Source organism: Grampus griseus (genome assembly GCF_964374135.1).
Source record: "Grampus griseus genome assembly, chromosome: 11".
Classification (NCBI taxonomy): Eukaryota; Metazoa; Chordata; class Mammalia; order Artiodactyla; family Delphinidae; genus Grampus; species Grampus griseus.
In genome coordinates, this window is record NC_139005.1 from 82,943,049 (window position 1) to 82,960,627 (window position 17,579).

At 40.0% G+C, this 17,579-nt stretch overlaps 1 protein-coding gene across 9 annotated transcripts in view; it reads left to right on the forward strand.

Annotated features, from left to right (window-relative positions):
• The window catches only part of MYBPC1 (myosin binding protein C1), a gene marked incomplete at its 3' end in the record, with an annotated part of 93,561 nt that extends 75,982 nt beyond the window's left edge, over positions 1–17,579 (forward strand). For 4 of the 9 annotated variants that reach the window (XM_082665578.1, XM_082665581.1, XM_082665582.1 and 1 more), the window contains 7 exons: positions 1,833–1,921; positions 5,137–5,332; positions 8,064–8,203; positions 9,721–9,880; positions 10,771–10,907; positions 12,555–12,741; positions 17,301–17,579. In XM_082665578.1, the coding sequence (XP_082521704.1) occupies positions 1,833–1,921; positions 5,137–5,332; positions 8,064–8,203; positions 9,721–9,880; positions 10,771–10,907; positions 12,555–12,741; positions 17,301–17,401 (1,010 nt within the window). Of the gene's footprint in view, positions 1–1,832; positions 1,922–5,136; positions 5,333–8,063; positions 8,204–9,720; positions 9,881–10,770; positions 10,908–12,554; positions 12,742–14,594; positions 14,663–16,102; positions 16,146–17,300 lie in introns of those variants that run through there. The other 5 variants (XM_082665580.1, XM_082665584.1, XM_082665586.1 and 2 more) reach the window with 3 other exon arrangements.

A 17,579-nucleotide genomic window follows, 5' to 3' on the forward strand; every position in this document is an offset into this window, starting at 1 on the left:
GGATGGATGGATGGATGGGTGGATGGATGGATGGATGATGGGTGGATGGGTGGATGGATGGATGCTAGAAAGTATGAAGCATGCACATTTTCTTATTAGATTCTAGAGACAGACTATGAAAGCTGAGTCCTGTTTCCTTCATTTATTAACCATGTGGTCCCAGGCAAGGGACTTGATGTTCCTGAGCCTTAATTTCTTCATCTGCAAAACGTATACAATAATAGTACTTACATCAAGAGGTGGTGAGAGTTGAATAAATTGATCCATGTTATTTGCTTAACAGAATGCTGGGCACGTAATAAGCCCTTGGTATATGTTAGCTTTTATTATGATGATGGTGTAATGTGCTACAGAACCTCGCTGAGTCTCCTTTTCCTCCTATGTAAAGTTAGGGAGTTAGAGGATCTCTCAAGTTCTCTTCCAGCTCCAGCATTCAGTAATCACCACCACTACCATCATCTTCATCTTCTTCCCCTAAAGTTTATTGAGCATTTACTATTCTCAGCCATTATGCTAAACACTTTATATGGATGACCTTATTTAATCCTCACTACAATGCTGTGAATTAGATGCTGTTATCATCCCAGTTTTACGGAATAGGCTGAGACCAGATCTACTGTCTGATCTGGAACTCAAACCCAGATCTCTCTTTTTTTTTTTTTTACATCTTTATTGGAGTATAATTGCTTTACAATGGTGTGTTAGTTTCTGCTTTATAACAAAGTGAATCAGTTATACATATACATATGTTCCCATGTCTCTTCCCTCTTGCATCTCCCTCCCTCCCACCCTCCCTATCCCACCCCTCCAGGTGGTCACAAAGCACCGAGCTGATCTCCCTGTGCTATGCGGCTGCTTCTCACTAGCTATCTATTTTACGTTTGGTAGTGTATATATGTCCATGCCACTCTCTCGCTTTGTCACAGCTTACCAGATCTCTCTTGACCCCGCAGTCCATGTGTCTAAGCAGAACATAGGCAGTGGAAGCTGATTCCAGGTCTAATCCTGGCTATGTCACCTTGGGGCAAGTGACTTAAACCCCTGTTGCTTTAGCTTCTTTATCATAAAGTAAAAACAGTACCTGTGTCATAAGGTGGCTGTGAGGTTTAAATTGGTCGCTTCGTGAAAAGCATTTATCCCAGTATCTGTTCCATACAGAGCCCTCAAGTGATAGGACCCACCTCATCCCTGTGAGCCATGAGCCTTGATTCTCTGCTTCTGATGGGTTTACAACCACATGTTCTAGTATCTTCATGGTGTTTAGTTAATGAACATTAATATACAGCGGGCTAGGGCTGCCTATTATATACTTCACCTTAGTCATAAAGGGAGAAAGTTACCATCAAATTCTAACATAATTACATAAATAATAAGTGCTAGGTGCTAAAGCATTTTTTATTATTATTTTCTGGTGAGAAAAAATGGGCAGCCCTACCAGCTAATGTGGTGACTGTAGATCTTTTATGGAATGTTCATTGGAGAATATACTCACTGTTAGAAAACTAAGAAAACAATACATAAGGTCCTAAGAGAAAATTTAGTGCTTTTCTATAAAGTTGCTTTAGGCTTATAATAAAAATAGGAAGTTGTAGTAAAATTAAGGAGGTCAGGGAGTAATCTTGTTGAGTCCAACTGTTAAAACATCTCTCCCTGAAGGAAACATTTGGAACCAAAGTTACCACCTATAACCTGTTAGTAGCCCAACTAAGATTTCACTTCAGAGACATGAGCGTAGGGAAGTCCTGGTGAGTATCATGACAAGTATGCTTATGTAATGCTGCTTCCAGTGTGTGATACTGACTGCAAAATTATGCTCTTCTACTCTCGTTCAGAGGCTCCAAAGATTCGCATCCCAAGGCACCTAAAGCAAACCTATATCCGCAGAGTTGGAGAAGCCATCAATCTGGTTATACCTTTCCAGGTAATAATTCAGGGTTGCTCATTTTCTCCTTCCCATGCTGGGGTGTTTAAGGAGTAGAGGGAGGGACTTCAGCATTTAAGTTATTCGTGATTCAGAATTACCTCAGAGGAAAGGCAGGAAAGGATGGAGGAGATTTGGAGAGTGATTAAACAACCTCCTGCTTTACAAGTACAGAAATCTATAAAAGTGTCCTGGATTTTCCTTCTGCATGAGATAAATGAGGCCTAGTCTTATCTGAGGCTCAGGGACCATAGGGGGCCAGAGAGGAAACACCAAGGAGACACCGAAACAAGAAATGCTTAAAGATCTTTCTGGTTCTATCCATCTGTAAAACTGATCTTCCTTTTAAGTGAAGTTCTTGGTGTAACATTCAGGAAAACAACATGTCCTTACTTCCCATGATTTCCCCAAGCCACACTCAAATCACCCAAATTCCAATGAGGGATAACTGAAATTTGAAATTTTGATGCCCCTAACTGAAATAAATGAGCATTGTTAAATCTTCGCTCCCTCCAAAGAATCTGTTGTTTATAAGATTAACCAGGCTTTGCATATGATAATCACTTTTGGTCTCTCTCTCTCTCTCTGTCTCTCTGTCTCTCTCTCTCTCTCTCTCTCTCTCTCTCACACACACACACACACACACACACAACACCCACTGCACCATTCCCTCCTTACTCATTTGATTCCTTTTATGCCTCTAAACAGTGCTGTTCAGTAGAACTTTCTGTGATGATAGGAATGTTCTGTGTATGCAACGTCCAATATGGTAGCCAGCAGCCAAATGTGTCTATTGAGGACTTGAAAGGTGCAGCTAGGAACTAGGGCAACTGGGGAAATGAATTTTTAATTTTCCTTAATTTTAATTAGTTTTAGTTTAAATGGCCACATTGAGCTTGTGGCTGTTACGTCAGACAGCATGGCCTTAGAACTAGAATTTAGGTCTCTGCAAACATTTGGATACACACACACACGCAGAGCTGGTTCAAACACAGGCTCCCATGAAAACTAACCTAAAGGGACAGCCAGTTCAGGCCATTCTCATTGCACCTGGGGCCCAGCCTTAGAAGAGGCAGTTAGCTTCTATATACACAGCACCTGAAATCAGAACGGAAGTCAAGGAGGACGTGAGTGTGAACACAGCAGAGGAGGAAGACGATGGCTTGGCAAGGTTCCTCCCACTTCTGTCCTCCCACAGCCTAAAAAAAAAAACAAGGAGTTGGCACAAGGCGGGCACCCAGGACCCAGCTCCAGCCCTGGATTGGGGCTGAATCAGCCCTCTAGTTTCCACATCATGGCAACAGCTAGGGCTAATCCCAGTTCCCAGATCTTGTTGGGAATGGGAGAGTGTATTCAGCTCTGTCCCTGGGTCTGGGAGAGGAGAGAGCATGAGAACAGGGACCTCATAGGTATGGCATCCCAGGGGCTGGTCAGCTACTAGGAAGGGGATGATGAGACTAGTATGTCATGTTTGTATATTTATGTAACCTCTAAAGTTCTCGAACCTTTTCTCATTTGAGCCCCAGATACACCTTGTGAGGCAGGAATGGCAGATTTCCTTACCCCCCTTGAGAAGGGAAGAAACTGACATTCAGAGAAGCTAAGTGACTTGCCCAAAGTCACACAGCAAATAAATGGTAGTGCCGTGAACAGAGTCTATATCTCCAGGCACTGAATCCAGTGCTTTTTTCACTCCAAACGTTATCAGAGAACTCAATTTTTTCCCCCAGTAGTTAATAGTAAATTGTACACTTAAGGAAATGAGACCTGGAACTATTTTTCCCATCTTTAACAGTATTGTTCTCTACTTCCCATATGCACATCTGAGCACCTGCAACCATTCTTCAAGCCCTGTGGGGAGGGGTTTGATGTGTGTCTCTCACATTCCTTAGCAGAACCTATCAACAAGTCACATTAGGAGCCCATGGGAAGGCTGTGCGTTTCCCAACGGAATTAATGCTTGGTTCCTGTCTGGGGTGAGCCTGGGTGCTCAGGAATCCTAGGAAGTTTCTTTGTAACGTAAACTAAAACTCATGTCCTTGGGCTTCCCTGGTGGCGCAGTGGTTGAGAGTCCGCCTGCTGAGGCAGAGGACACAGGTTCGTGCCCTGGTCCGGGAAGATCCCACATGCCGCGGAGCGGCTGGGCCCGTGAGCCATGGCTGCTGAGCCTGCGTGTCCGGAGCCTGTGCTCTGCAACGGGAGAGGCTGCAACAGTGAGAGGCCCGCGTACCGCAAAAAAAAAAAAAAAAAACTCATGTCCTTGAATGAGATTATAATTACTCAAAGTCTGCTCTTAAAGAATAGTTTCAGCTGCTAGAGAGAACAGAGAGAGAATTACAGACGAGTCTGAAATGAGCGACACAGTACAGTGGAACAATAATAATCATTAGCATGTAGATGATATTAATGAAACACCTCTGCAGTGTACAGAAGCTTTCTAAGAACTTCAGTTGTGATAACCACCCTGAAGAAAGGTATTCTCATTCCACTTTACAGATTGGGAAACTGAGGCAGAGAGTTTAAGTAACTTGCCCGAAGTCACACAGCTATTAAGTAGTGGAGTCAGGATCCAAATACAGATTCTAGGGTCCCAGGGCCCATGTTCTGAACCATTAGGCTGTGATGTGCAGGCTTTGGAGCTGAAGAGACCAGGCTAGAAGACCAGCTTCCAGCACTTAGCTGCAAGGCCTTGTGCAAGTCATTCAATACCTTTATCAAAAAAAGGGGGAGGGCTTCCCTGGTGGCACAGTGGTTGAGAGTCCGCCTGCCGATGCAGGGGACACGAGTTCGTGCCCCGGTCCGGGAGGATCCCACATGCCGCGGAGCGGCTGGGCCCGTGAGCCATGGCTGCTGAGCCTGTGCGTCCGGAGGCTGTGCTCCGCGGCGGGAGAGGCCACAGCAGTGAGAGGCCCGCGTACCAGTAAAAACAAACAAACAAACAAACAAAAAATGAGGATAATGATACTTATCCAGATGTGAAGAGTAAGGGAAGTTATAAATGTCACGTACCTAACATAGTACCTTGCTTGCAGAATGCAGTCAATGGGCAGTAGTGAATATTACATTACTGCTATAACTGCCCACCACCAGGCCATTTTCCAAACTTGCCTAGGATGGGGTAAGCCACTGCCCATTTATTTAATGCTGAAAAGAAATGAGACAATCTGATCCCCTCCCGCCTCTACTTTTTCTGTCTTTTTTTTTTTTCTTTTAAGGGAAAACCAAGACCAGAAGTAACTTGGAAGAAAGATGGGGCACCTATTGATAAGAATCAGATCAACATTCGCAACTCTGAGACCGATACAATCATATTTATCAGAAAAGCGGAGAGGAGCCATTCTGGGAAATATGATCTGCAGGTCAAAGTGGAAAAATACGTGGAAACTGCATCCATTGATATCCAGGTTGTTGGTAGGTTTGGAGGAGAGAACTAGAACATTCTATATGGAGACAAATTGTCCTTGTCAATAAGGCAAGAGTCAGAATTTCTTCTGTTAGGCTGGCTCTACAGAAAATTCCTCTTTTTAGAATTTAAAAAATTAAGAAGATTGGTTAGCATTTTAGAATAATTTTTCACTGACTAAAAGGACTAACCATGGGAGACTTAGGGCATATATAGAAAATTAATGTATATTACTTTCTAGTGAAAACTATCAGTACTGTTTTACAATCCAGTTCTCTCTTACTCTGTTTCTCAACTCTTCAATGATAAAACTATTTCCCATGTTGAATTCTTGCATTAAGAAAGCATTATAGATTCTAGATATAGTTTAACACGTTTCTTACTACATTTAAAATTTGCTAATAGTAACGTTAATGGAGAATGAAGAATTTTTATTAAATGTAAGCAAGGTACACCTAAGCAGAGTTAAACAGTTAAAGACTGAATTGTGGTTGGTCGCGCAGGGCTTAGATACTTACCTCTCCAAACAAGGTTAGTTCTTACTTGTTTGCACCGTTAGGGCAATAAAGGGAGGATCTCTTACAGTAGACCCTTCTCGCTTGAACTGTTCTATAATGTTTGCAATGTCAAGAAGTAAATTTAAGAGCAGAGTTAGGAGAAGCCTTGTCTCCAGTCAATTTTATGATTACAGTTTATCACATGTGCTAGAATTAGAGGCTCCCTAACCAAAGGAGCAGCTTCCTGTGGCAAGCCTTCCCTTAGGTGAAAGCTCATGTCCTTTAAACTAAGCAATCTTTTCGTGCTGACTAAACCGTCTTGATTTTTGTTAAGTTGAAAGGAGTGTTGAGGATGTTCTGTGTGCCCTTGGGTCTGGCCTGGCTCCATTTTATTTTATTTAATTAATTAATTTATTTTAAACGTCTTTATTGGAGTATAATTGCTTTACAATGCTGTATTAGTTTCTGCTATATAACAAAGTGAATCAGCTATACATATACATATATCCCCATATCCCCTCCCTCTTGCATCTCCCTCCCACCCTCCCTATCCCACCCTTCTAGGTGGACACAAAGCACAGAGCTGATCACCCTGTGCTATGCGCTGGCTCTATTTTAATGGAAGCCCTTGTGGTTGGGTCTGGAAGAGCCTTGCCCTCTGAAACACCACAAAGGACTTTTTTCTTTTTCCTACTTTGCCATGTAGTTACTTTACCAGGTAGTTACGAGCGCCTGGCACGTCACTCACACGCTCAAAGTGTTCAATAAATAGTAACAATTAGTATCCTACTTATTTTATTAGTCCCAAGTTCATGTTTCTGCCATGACTGTAAAAATCTAGCCATTTACTGTTGGGGAGCAAGTGTTTGAAAAGCCAACGTGAACTTTGAAGACAAAGCAGACCTGGGGTGCAGGTGGGAAGTTGAACTGGGAGAAGACATCTGTCTGTAGGACAAGTTGGTGAAAACAGGAGATAGAAAACTGTGGTTGTAGAGACTCATTGTTGGTAATTGTAGAAAGGAAGTGAGGATTATCACTGTGGTTTCCCTCCACCCCCGGAGCCCATGAAGACTGCATGTTAAATGTTGTTTAAAAGAGAGAAAAACATGAGAAAGCACTCTGATATTTATTCTTTTCAATCTGACATTTTGAATAGAAATAATTATAGTTGCATTTTAATACCTGAAAAATATTTCAGGACAGAAAGGGTACTGCTTGCACTGCAAAGGATAACAGATGTGAAATTTCTCTGAAAAAATTAACTACTATGTAGATACGTAATATTATTGTCCTTCCTTGAACCTCTATGCGTGATTTTTTTTTGAGGGGGCATCCCAATGAAGATTTAGTTTTCTTTTTTATTAATTAATTTTTCTTGAAGTATAGTTGATTTACAATGTTGTGTTAGTTTCTGCTGTATAGCAGAGTGAATACATATACATATATCCACTCCTTTTTAAATTCTATTCCCATATAGGTCATTACAGAGTATTGGGTAGAGTTCCCTGTGCTACCCAGTAGGTTCTTATTAGTTATCTATTTTATATATACTAGTGTTATATTTCAGTCCCAACTTTCCAATTTATTCCTCCCCCCAAGTTTTCGTTTACTTGACTTTGGGCCTTTCTGAATGTTACTGCAATTTACTGGAAGGTCAGAGGTCACAGAAATTCATAGTGCAGAAAATAAAGTGAAGAAAGACTTTATTTCTTCATGAATGCATTCTACTTCCATAACATGGAAACACTGATAAATACAAATGAATCTTGGAGGGAGCAATGGCAGAGGAAATAAGTTTTCCTCACTCCCATTAAAGGTGCCTTTTGAGTGCAGCAGAGGACCTCTCTCACAGACTGTGGGCTTCGGGCCTCTCACCGAAAGCTGGAGCTACACAGCCCAGGTAGGCTCTATGATTTCAAGTCTAGCATCAGCTTACCTTTCCCATTAGGCAGGGTAGCCTGTGACTCACTGCCAGTAGTCGGCCCCTGGAGGGATGGTTAATGATGTTTGAAGTTTCATTTACATTTTCCTTTCAAAATCCTTTTCTTTCCATGAAGATGAAAGTCAAGGGTTTCCAGATAAGATTAGTAGGAGTGCATCGTACTTCTCCGGAGAAGAAGAATGCAAAAGAAACGTGGGTAGAAATACAGGAAGGAAAGGACATTTTAAAATATCCTCCTGTAACGAGGTCTAGGTTGGGGGGAAAGTGACCTCACAGTGATGCCATGAATTCATCCTACAGACCGTCCGGGTCCACCCCAAGTTGTGAAGATCGACGATGTCTGGGGAGAGAATGTTGCTCTATCATGGACACCACCAAAGGATGATGGGAATACTGCCATTACAGGGTACACGATCCAGAAGGCCGACAAGAAGAGCATGGTAAGGTCTGGCTTTCTCTGGTTCCGCAGCAGCAAAATAACATTTCATCAGAAGTAAAGGGGGAAGCATGAGGTCCTCTCTGGTGAGGAACTCATGAGGGACATGGAGAAGTGATGTGGCACAGTGGAAAGGGCAAAGCCTTGGGAGCCACGAAGAGTTGGACTTGCATTTCCACTTAAAACCACATACACATGGACAGTCACTTAACCTCTTTGATCTCCATTTCCCTCATCTGTAAAATAAGGACACTGATGTTTACCTCGCTTGTTTATCAAGAGGCTAAAACAGGGGCTGCCCTGGAGGTCCACTGGCTAAGACTCCATGCTTCCACTGCGGGGGGTGTGGGTTCGATCCCTGGGCAGGGAACTAAGATCCTGCATGTCGCGCAGTGAGGCCAAAACAATATAAAGCAACTGGCAGAATGCTCAGTAGAATTCAATAAAGTTATTCGTTCAACAGATATTTACTCACTGTGGATTCTGACTCAGATCTGCACCCATGCAACTTCTTCCTCCTTGTAAAATGAATGTTGGTAGCATGGACTGATGTCTTTAAAAAAAAAAAAATCCAGTTAGAAAAGAAAGATTCTAAAGGTAACAGCATATGCAAAGGTCCTGAGGAGGAGAAGCATTTAGAGGATTCAAGAAGCAACTCAGTTGGAGTATGAATTATTATTACCTATGTTAGATCACCAGATTTTAAATGTTAAAGTCTAGGTCTTTCTGAATCAGAATCCATCCACTACAACTACCAGAGCACAGGCTCCGGACGCGCAGGCTCAGCGGCCACGGCTCACGGGCCCAGCCGCTCCGCGGCATGTGGGATCCTCCCAGACCGGGGCACGAACCCGTGTCCCCTGCATCGGCAGGCGGACTCTCAACCACTGCGCCACCAGGGAAGCCCCAGCACAGTTTTTAACCTTGTTTGAACAAAGAACCTCAGATATGACAGAGATACATTCCTTCAAGGTTTCCAAAAGAGACAGTTCAGCACATACACAGCAAGTCATTATGACTTTGGTGCCCGAGGAAGGGAGCTTTATCACGGAAGGAGTACAAGCATTGATGTCCCAGGAAAGGAGGCATTTATCTGATCTTCAAAAGAGACCTTCTTCACTTCTGGACAGTGCATGCTTTTCTTTAAATGGTTAAAGCAGATGTACAATGTATGTTTATTAGGCCCCAAAACGGGCTGTTCTAGTTAGCATAAAGTTTAAGTTAAACCACATATAAGCCAGAATGACTTCTTCATACCTCAATATATGAAAATTTCTTCCATCCACATCTAGGGTAAATGAATCTAATGTGTAAATGAAGATTAAATGACGTAGTCAAGTGTAAATCAATTGTAAAGCGTTAAACAAATTAAATATACATTTCTGTTACCCTCAGTATAAAAAATTAGTGCTCTTTTTTCCTCTTAGTTAATGCAACATCCCTGTTATTTATTTGAATCAACAGGTGAAATAGCTGTGTATTTTTAAGTGATTTTCCTCAAATTCTTATTTTTGTTTTCAGGAGTGGTTCACTGTCATTGAGCATTATCACCGAACCAGTGCCACCATTACTGAACTGGTTATCGGAAATGAGTATTACTTCCGGGTGTTTGCTGAAAACATGTGCGGCCTCAGTGAGGATGCAACAATGACAAAAGAGAGTGCCCTGATTGCCAAGGATGGTGAGTTGGAAGCGGGCTGGACATCTGGGAACCTTGATTTTCAGTGATGAGACAGAGAAGACAGAAAGAAAAAGAGATATGGTGAAAGGGGATAAGAATATCATAAACACACATTTAAAATTATGGTAAGGAGATGCAGCCACAGGCCAGGGAATGCTGGCAGCCACCAGAAGCTGGAAGAGGCAAGGAACAGATTCCCTGCTCCAATCTCCAGGGTCAGCGTGGCCCTGCCAACACCTTGATTTTGTATCTCTGGCCTCAAGAACTGTGAAGGAATAAATTTCTGTTGTCGTAAGAAATAAAAAAAAATAAATAATAAAATTATGGTAAGAACGTCCAACCAAAATGTTAATCTTACAAGTAAAATATTTTAAGGAAAATTATATTATGATTGCATTTTTTAACGTACAAGCTTTCATTCATGGCAACATCCTGGTAGTGGGTCTCTCAATGGCTAAGATCACAGGGGTAGGAAAAAGTCACCATTTACTTTTAGAGCTTGGGTTACTTTTATTCTTGGACACCTTCAAGGATGCTACACATGAGAGCCACTTTTCGATGAAAGGAGAAGTTGGATTCCACCCCTGTCATTTCATTTCCTCATAAACCGTGTCCTTCCTGCCCTTCCTCGTTACTTTCACATTAAAGCACATTGTTGAGCAAAACACCCAGACACTGAATTCTTCCCAATACTTATTTCAGTTCCAGATGACCCCTCTGGGTTTCTTTCCTGTGTGTGATGGGCTGTACATTGGTATCCTTCTGAATGAATGCCCTGTGGCCTTCACACATGTTTTTCTAAGCTCAGGGAAGTTTTCAACGTGAGTCAAGTATGCTAAGAATAGTATATTCTCAGGCCAATTTGTATATCTCTAATGCTTGTTTTTAAGGTAAAATCTACAAAAATCCAGTGTATGAAGACTTCAATTTCACAGAGGCACCCATGTTTACTCAGCCATTGGTCAACACCTACGCCATAGCTGGTTACAATGCCACCCTGAACTGCAGTGTGAGAGGAAATCCTAAGGTACCATGTTTTTGGGTTTTTTTAATCACATTAATTAAATTTAAAAATTAATCCCAAACCCCCTCTTTTATATTCACTCTGTCATAATTATAAGTAGTAATATAAACTGAGCTTCCAACTGCTATTTGTGTCTTTTTCTGGGATACGGAGGGGGGTACAGGGTGGTGGTATTGGTGGATAATAAAGGACACTATTTAAATGTAGAAAAAATATTTATATTTCTTTACTAACTAAGGGATACTTTCTAAGGAAAAACCAAACCACTTATTTTTAAAAGAACGGAGAGATAAAGAGATGGAAGTAATATTGTGTCACCTGAAAAATTAGATGGTGATATTGATTTATCAAGCTTCCTGTAATAGTGTAAAGCAAATAATTGTACTATAGTGCAAGGCAGAATTCGAATGTACAGTGATAAGGGTACAGAGTACCGGGAAGGGAGAGATCGCATCTGACTGAAGAGATTTAGAAAGGATTTCAGGTTTCATGTTGCTGGCATTTGAAAAGAACAGCAAATGAATGAATGAATGTTGCCCATAGAGCTATCTATCCCTGGGTGGCACTGAGAGAAAGTGCCCTAGAATTTGGAAAAATTGCAAACAGTGATATTTTTCCTGCATATACCATGAGCAGAAATAGAGAAGTCATAGGGAGAAGACAGCCTGAGGGTGGGAGGAAGATGCTGAATTCATGTTTAATTGGAGGTGATGTTGGTACATTCAAGCGGGAACGACCAGGAGGCGAGGAGAGCATCGCCAGAGCTTGGGAGAAAGGCGAGGGCTGTGACTCTTGGTTTGGGTGACCCAAGCATGGGGACGCTGCATCCCACCCCTTGGAGCCAAGGCTCTAGAAAGGAATATCAAACGAAACAGAGTAGTGAAGCAAAATGTCAAGGAGCAAGGTGTGAGCCTCAGGAAGTACTCCCATTTGAAAGGCGGAAGGAGGAAGAGGACGGTGTGAAGGACACTGAGAAGTGCTGTCTCTTGGGTCTGAGCAAGACAAAATCAATAAGAGGGAGAGTGTGGAGGGTATGCATTTACAGAAGGGAGAAGAAGACAATATGAAAAAGAAATGGCAAGTCAGTGGTATCAACTGTAGTTCAGAGGTCAAGCAGAATGAAGTAGCCTTCCTGGGCGATTGATCTGGGATTATCCGTTTGGAGTAGATCCATCCATTGCCACCAGGTGATGAAAACAGATGTCAGAAGAGAGATTAAATGGTGAGGAGGCATAAGCAGCCCATAAAGAATTAGAAAAGCATATCAGGGAAAGGAAGTAGAGAAAACTGGCTAGTGATGGCGCCTTACAGGGATTCTTTGAAAAACACTGAGCAATATACACTCTCCAGGATGAGTTAACCTCATGGACCTGTAGATCAAATTTAAATGTAACTGAATCTTGGGGAAGATTGCCCCAGGGCTGTCCTCTGAACAAATCTGGCTGGCTTCTTCAGAACTGCCCCTTCGCTTTCTTGCCAAGCATTAAGTAGAATTTAATCTGAGAGAAACGGTTCTCAAGTTGACGTGGATTCTTCTTAAATGTAGTAGTTTCTTTCTAAGCCATGCTTTAAAATTCTGTCACTGGCTTTGATGGTCTATTATTAGGCTAAGTACAGATATGTTTTGCCCTAATTTGCTTCCATCTTCAGCCCAAAATTACCTGGATGAAAAACAAAGTTGCTATCGTGGATGACCCAAGATACAGGATGTTCAGCAACCAGGGGGTCTGTACTCTGGAGATTCGAAAGCCCAGCCCCTATGACGGAGGCACCTACAGCTGCAAAGCCGTCAATGACCTTGGGGCAATGGAGATCGAATGCAAACTGGAGGTGAAAGGTATGACATCCCAGATCTTGTGTAGACTGAACTGAAAGAAAATCATTTAATTATTGTGCTTACTGCCAAATCCCAATTACTTGCCAACATTTTCTGGGGGAGGGGAGGAAGGAGGGAGAAGGTTTGGGGAGAGAAGACATTTTTACATTCTGAACTCACTCTTATTTGTGATGGCTACTTGATTTTGTAAGTTGACTTACTTTCATCTCTTGCAATTCTTGTTAACTAAAGCACTATTAATTTCAATGAATTGTGGTATGTGCACAGCATGGTAACAATGAATCAAGTCAAAGGGGTATTACTTTGGTGATGTAGTCCATCTTAGATAAATAGAAGCCTCATGTAAAAACGCATCTAATGAAACTGCAGTTGAGGAATTTAACTATTTTTGTGAAACTTTCTATGTATATGTAAATTTACTAATTTAGTATTTAATATTACACATGTAGAATTCAGCATACACATATTATAACCCATTCCTTTAAAAATCTCACTAGAGAATTTCCATTTGTAGGTATGCATTTCATTTATACTAGTTTTCAGAAGTGTTGCAGGTAATGTAAACCAAGAAAACACATGAAGATTTATGTGGTAGAAAAGTCTCAGTGTAATTGTCCTCTTAATCAATTTTCATATTAATTGAGTATAATTTGTATCCTGAAGTTTTTTTCTTGACAATCAATACCTTTTGGGATACGATGAAAACTCTTACAGCTGTCAGAGTCACCGTTAGGAGATAAGGAGTGACATGATCCTAATGTCTTTTCTCTCATTCTTATTGCATTATTTTGCCATTTTGTGATAACCAAAGTCTTTACTTTTCCTACCTCTCTATAATGAAGAAATTATAATCTAAAAGTCAGATATAACTTTATAAATATCTATTTTAGAAAAAACATAGTAAATGCCTAGGGTATTTATGTAAACAATAACAACAAAAGAGTTTTTTAGTCCTAAATCTAGTGTAAATATAGTAGAGAAACTTCTCGAAAAAATTTTTTCCTTCTGTAACTTTAAAAAACCAGTATTCTCTCTGTTATGATTTTTGTCCATCCTCAGATAATACAGGATAGTAGATTCACAATTGAAAGAAAGAAAATTTTTAAGTTTTTTCCCTCTTAAATGTAAAGCATATAATATTCTTAGAAAATTTCAAACTTTACTATTGAGATAGTGGATACAAATTTAAATGTTGTTCTTTTAGCTATTTATTAGCTTTTTTTTTTTTTCGGCTGTGCCACGTGGCACGTGGGGTCCTAGTTCCCCGACCAGGGAGCGAACCCGGGCCCCCTGCACTGGAAGGATCAAGGCTTAACCATTGCACTGCCAGGGAAGTCCTATTTATTAGCTTTAAAGGCAGATTAAGGTCATAGTTGCAAACACATCTGGTTTCTAAACTCCTTATTAGTTCCACGGTATTGTTGGTACTTATGTTCCAACACCCAAAAAACAAGAACGCAAAAATCAAAAACCCAATACCACTTCTGCATGCTTTGAAAATACCTGAATGTTGCTAATGATATAAAATGATGGTTTCAAAATGGTTCAAAATTTGGGGTCCTCCATAAGTGAATAATGTTATGCATATAAATGCTATATTCTTTCTAGTAATTGTATAGTAATTGAATTTAATAACATAAATAATGTATTCTAGTATATAAATTCATAATAAGATATCAACTGTGATATATTAGTAAAAGCTTTTGGTCCTAAAAGTAAAGCCACCATTATTTATCATCAGATTGTTATCTGATAATAGGTGACTTGAATCAAGTTAAGCTGTGGGAAAAAAAAAAAGTAAGACTGTCAACCGAGAATAAATAAATACTGGTGCAAATATTCTAATTCTGCAGTGATATATCAAGGAGTAAATTCCCCTGGACAACCAATCTTCCTGGCGGGGCAGCAACAGGTTTTATAAGTTCATATCCCACTGGATATTTCTTCTTTCCATTCCATTCCTCTTACATGAAATCGCACTTTGCATGTAAAGCTTGTCTTTCTCATTTGCTTTTAAATGTATTTCTTAGCAGCTCATGGCATACAGTGGTTATGCCATGAACAAGGAAGGCAAAATTATTCAAGGATATTAGGTAATATAGGAATAAGTGTTGTCAGAAAACTAAGGACCATACCACAGGTTCCCATAAATAAAGCCAGAAAGCCACATTTGAAGATGACCTCATTTTAGATATAAGGTTACCAAAATTTGGGAATCATTTGGCATTTCTTTAATATTTTCAAGTGTAGAGAGAGATGTTCTTCCTTTAAGATAGCTTCCAGTGTGGGTTCATTAGGTTCACGTTGAAGTTCAGAAAATTGAACATTTTTCCATTGCTAAGTTGTAGAAAAATTGTTCTGGGCATTTTTGATGGGGAGAGGACACAGATAAAAAGCTATTTGGACTGGTTGAATCCAATATCTGGAAACTTTCATATTTAAGATTTTCCAATGAAAAATTCTCTAGTAGAATGTCTGTAACCCATCTATCCGTTGAACATTTTGGATAATTTCGTGGGACCAAGATTATTTCATATATTCATGAATTTAAAAGGAAAGAATATTCTAGGCTCCATTACTAAATGTATTAAGCGATAAATGAGTCCTACAGTATATGTATGATTGATCCCCTATTTGGAAGAGCAAATTAAGAGGTTCTCTGGGGCTAGGTGAACAACCTGATGTAAACTCTGATGACATAGACCCATGCCTGAGTTTACAATGTTTGCTCTCTGAATTTCTAGAGATAACATCAACTTTCGAAAGAGGAAAGAATTAGGACTCTTTCTTTAAAAGTTTTGTAGATTGCACGTATAGTCACTTTCTAGCCTGTTTTTTTAAGCCTTGCATTTAGTTAGATCAGTCATATATAGTCAGTTCAGAATACAATATTCTAGAATAGTCTAATTTCTATATCCACTTGATAATTTTGCCTTTTAGAATTTCAACATATATATATGTATACTAATGCTTTGTTGATTGTCCATGTTTTTCTGTTGTTGAAAAACACAATATATATATGTTGTAGGGGGGTTTCTTTAGCTAATGGTTTGGAAACTGTTACCATAATTATTCACTTTACAGTCGAATTGGCTTTGCCACCTGTTCAGGCAAAGTGGTTGTGCATATTAATAAATGTTTTACCTATTAATGATCCTTTTGAAGTGACTGGATCCCAGCCCTTCATTCCGTGCGCTTCTATTTTCCTGTACTTTTCACCTGACTAAGGATTAATGAAATCACCTCATCATAATCGTGACCATAATTTCATCCAAGTACTCAACTTTGGTTTTAGCATTTTATTAATGCTTACAACATGTCTCTCTCTCTCTCTCTCTCTCTCTCTCTCTCTTTTCCTTAGTTGTAGCACAGTAAGGATTTTTGAATGTATATTATCATCTAAGGTAAGCTTTCATATGGTTTTGGCATATGAAGCTTATGACTGTCATAAGCCATACCAAGCCTGTGGAGTATGGCATGATTTTCATTATGCAACCCAATGAAAATAGACTATTTAAACTCCCTAACATTGTAGTTTTAATGTGTATTTCAGTATCTTGCCATTAACAGCTAGTACTTATTCATCACAACAATCTTCTGTTGACATGAAGCAAGTTGTTGAATGCAGTAGAGCATGAATTAAAGCATTTAATGTAGATGAAAATGAGTGATACCCAAGCATTCTGAGCTCTTTGCATCAAGGAATGGACATGTACATAAGTGGCATCATTTCTACCAATATGTGACTTTTTTAAAAAAAAAAAGGAGAATGACTCTCCCAAATTGCATTAAAGAAGTTTTAAGAATGTTCAAATGGCATGCTGTTTTTGTCTGGATGTGAATTTATTAGCAAATAGTAAAACACTTCTCTAAAGGACCATTTTTATGGTTTCGTGGGTTCTCTCGTGAAGGGTACTTTTATTTTTTAAATATAATTCAGAACCATGGAGGGTAAGTATGAAATATTAGTAGGTGTTTCTCTTACCTTCAGAAGGCATTGGACAGGTTTTACTATTTTTAACAAAATATTTCCAGTTTTTGCACTTTTGACAGTGTATGAATAGCCAAAGTTAAAGGAGTAGTTCCTTTTTTCTTCTCCCATGTGCTTGAATGGGAACTCTTTTTGCTTAATTGAAAGGAACATTAACAAACTGGAAACAGTTCTTCCCACTGATTTGTAACATGATTTGCATTTATTCTGCCATTCATTCAGAACACTTAAATCATCTATAGAGGAACCTCGAAAGAGCAATCAAAACCTCGAAAAGAGCAATAAACACTCTCCAACTAGTGAGGAATTTGAGAACGAATAATAGTAGGGAACAAAAAACTGCTGTGGGTCTGCAGGGAACTTGCTTTTCCTTCTAGATGCCAAATGTTTTAGATTCTAAAGGTGCTAAACCCAGGAGAAGCTTTCCAAGTAGGGACTGAGTGAATCTTTGTAACTAACTGGAACATAATTAGTCACGTTTCCAGGCAGCTAGTCAAGAAGTCTTGTTTCAGGGATTTTTCACGTGTAGACGGTTTTGACTTTGCCTTTTCCTTCTCGTCCTTTCTAGGTGGTCTTTCCTTCTGCAGGCTCCTCTTGCAAGGTGTGCCTCCTAGCGTAATTGATTCATACTTGCGAGAATTGCACTCAAGCAATCCTGAGGAATACTAAGGGCCTGGGCACTGCCGCTCTGCTCACCACTGCTTTGAAATCGGGTTGCAATGAGAAAGCATTTTCTGTTTTGCTCCCAGGCTCCCAAGTGTGGTTGTTTTCTTTCCTCCTGATGTTGAAAAAAAAAAAAAAGATGTTTGCACAGATTGCTTAATTAAAAATTGCAAACAAAATCTCA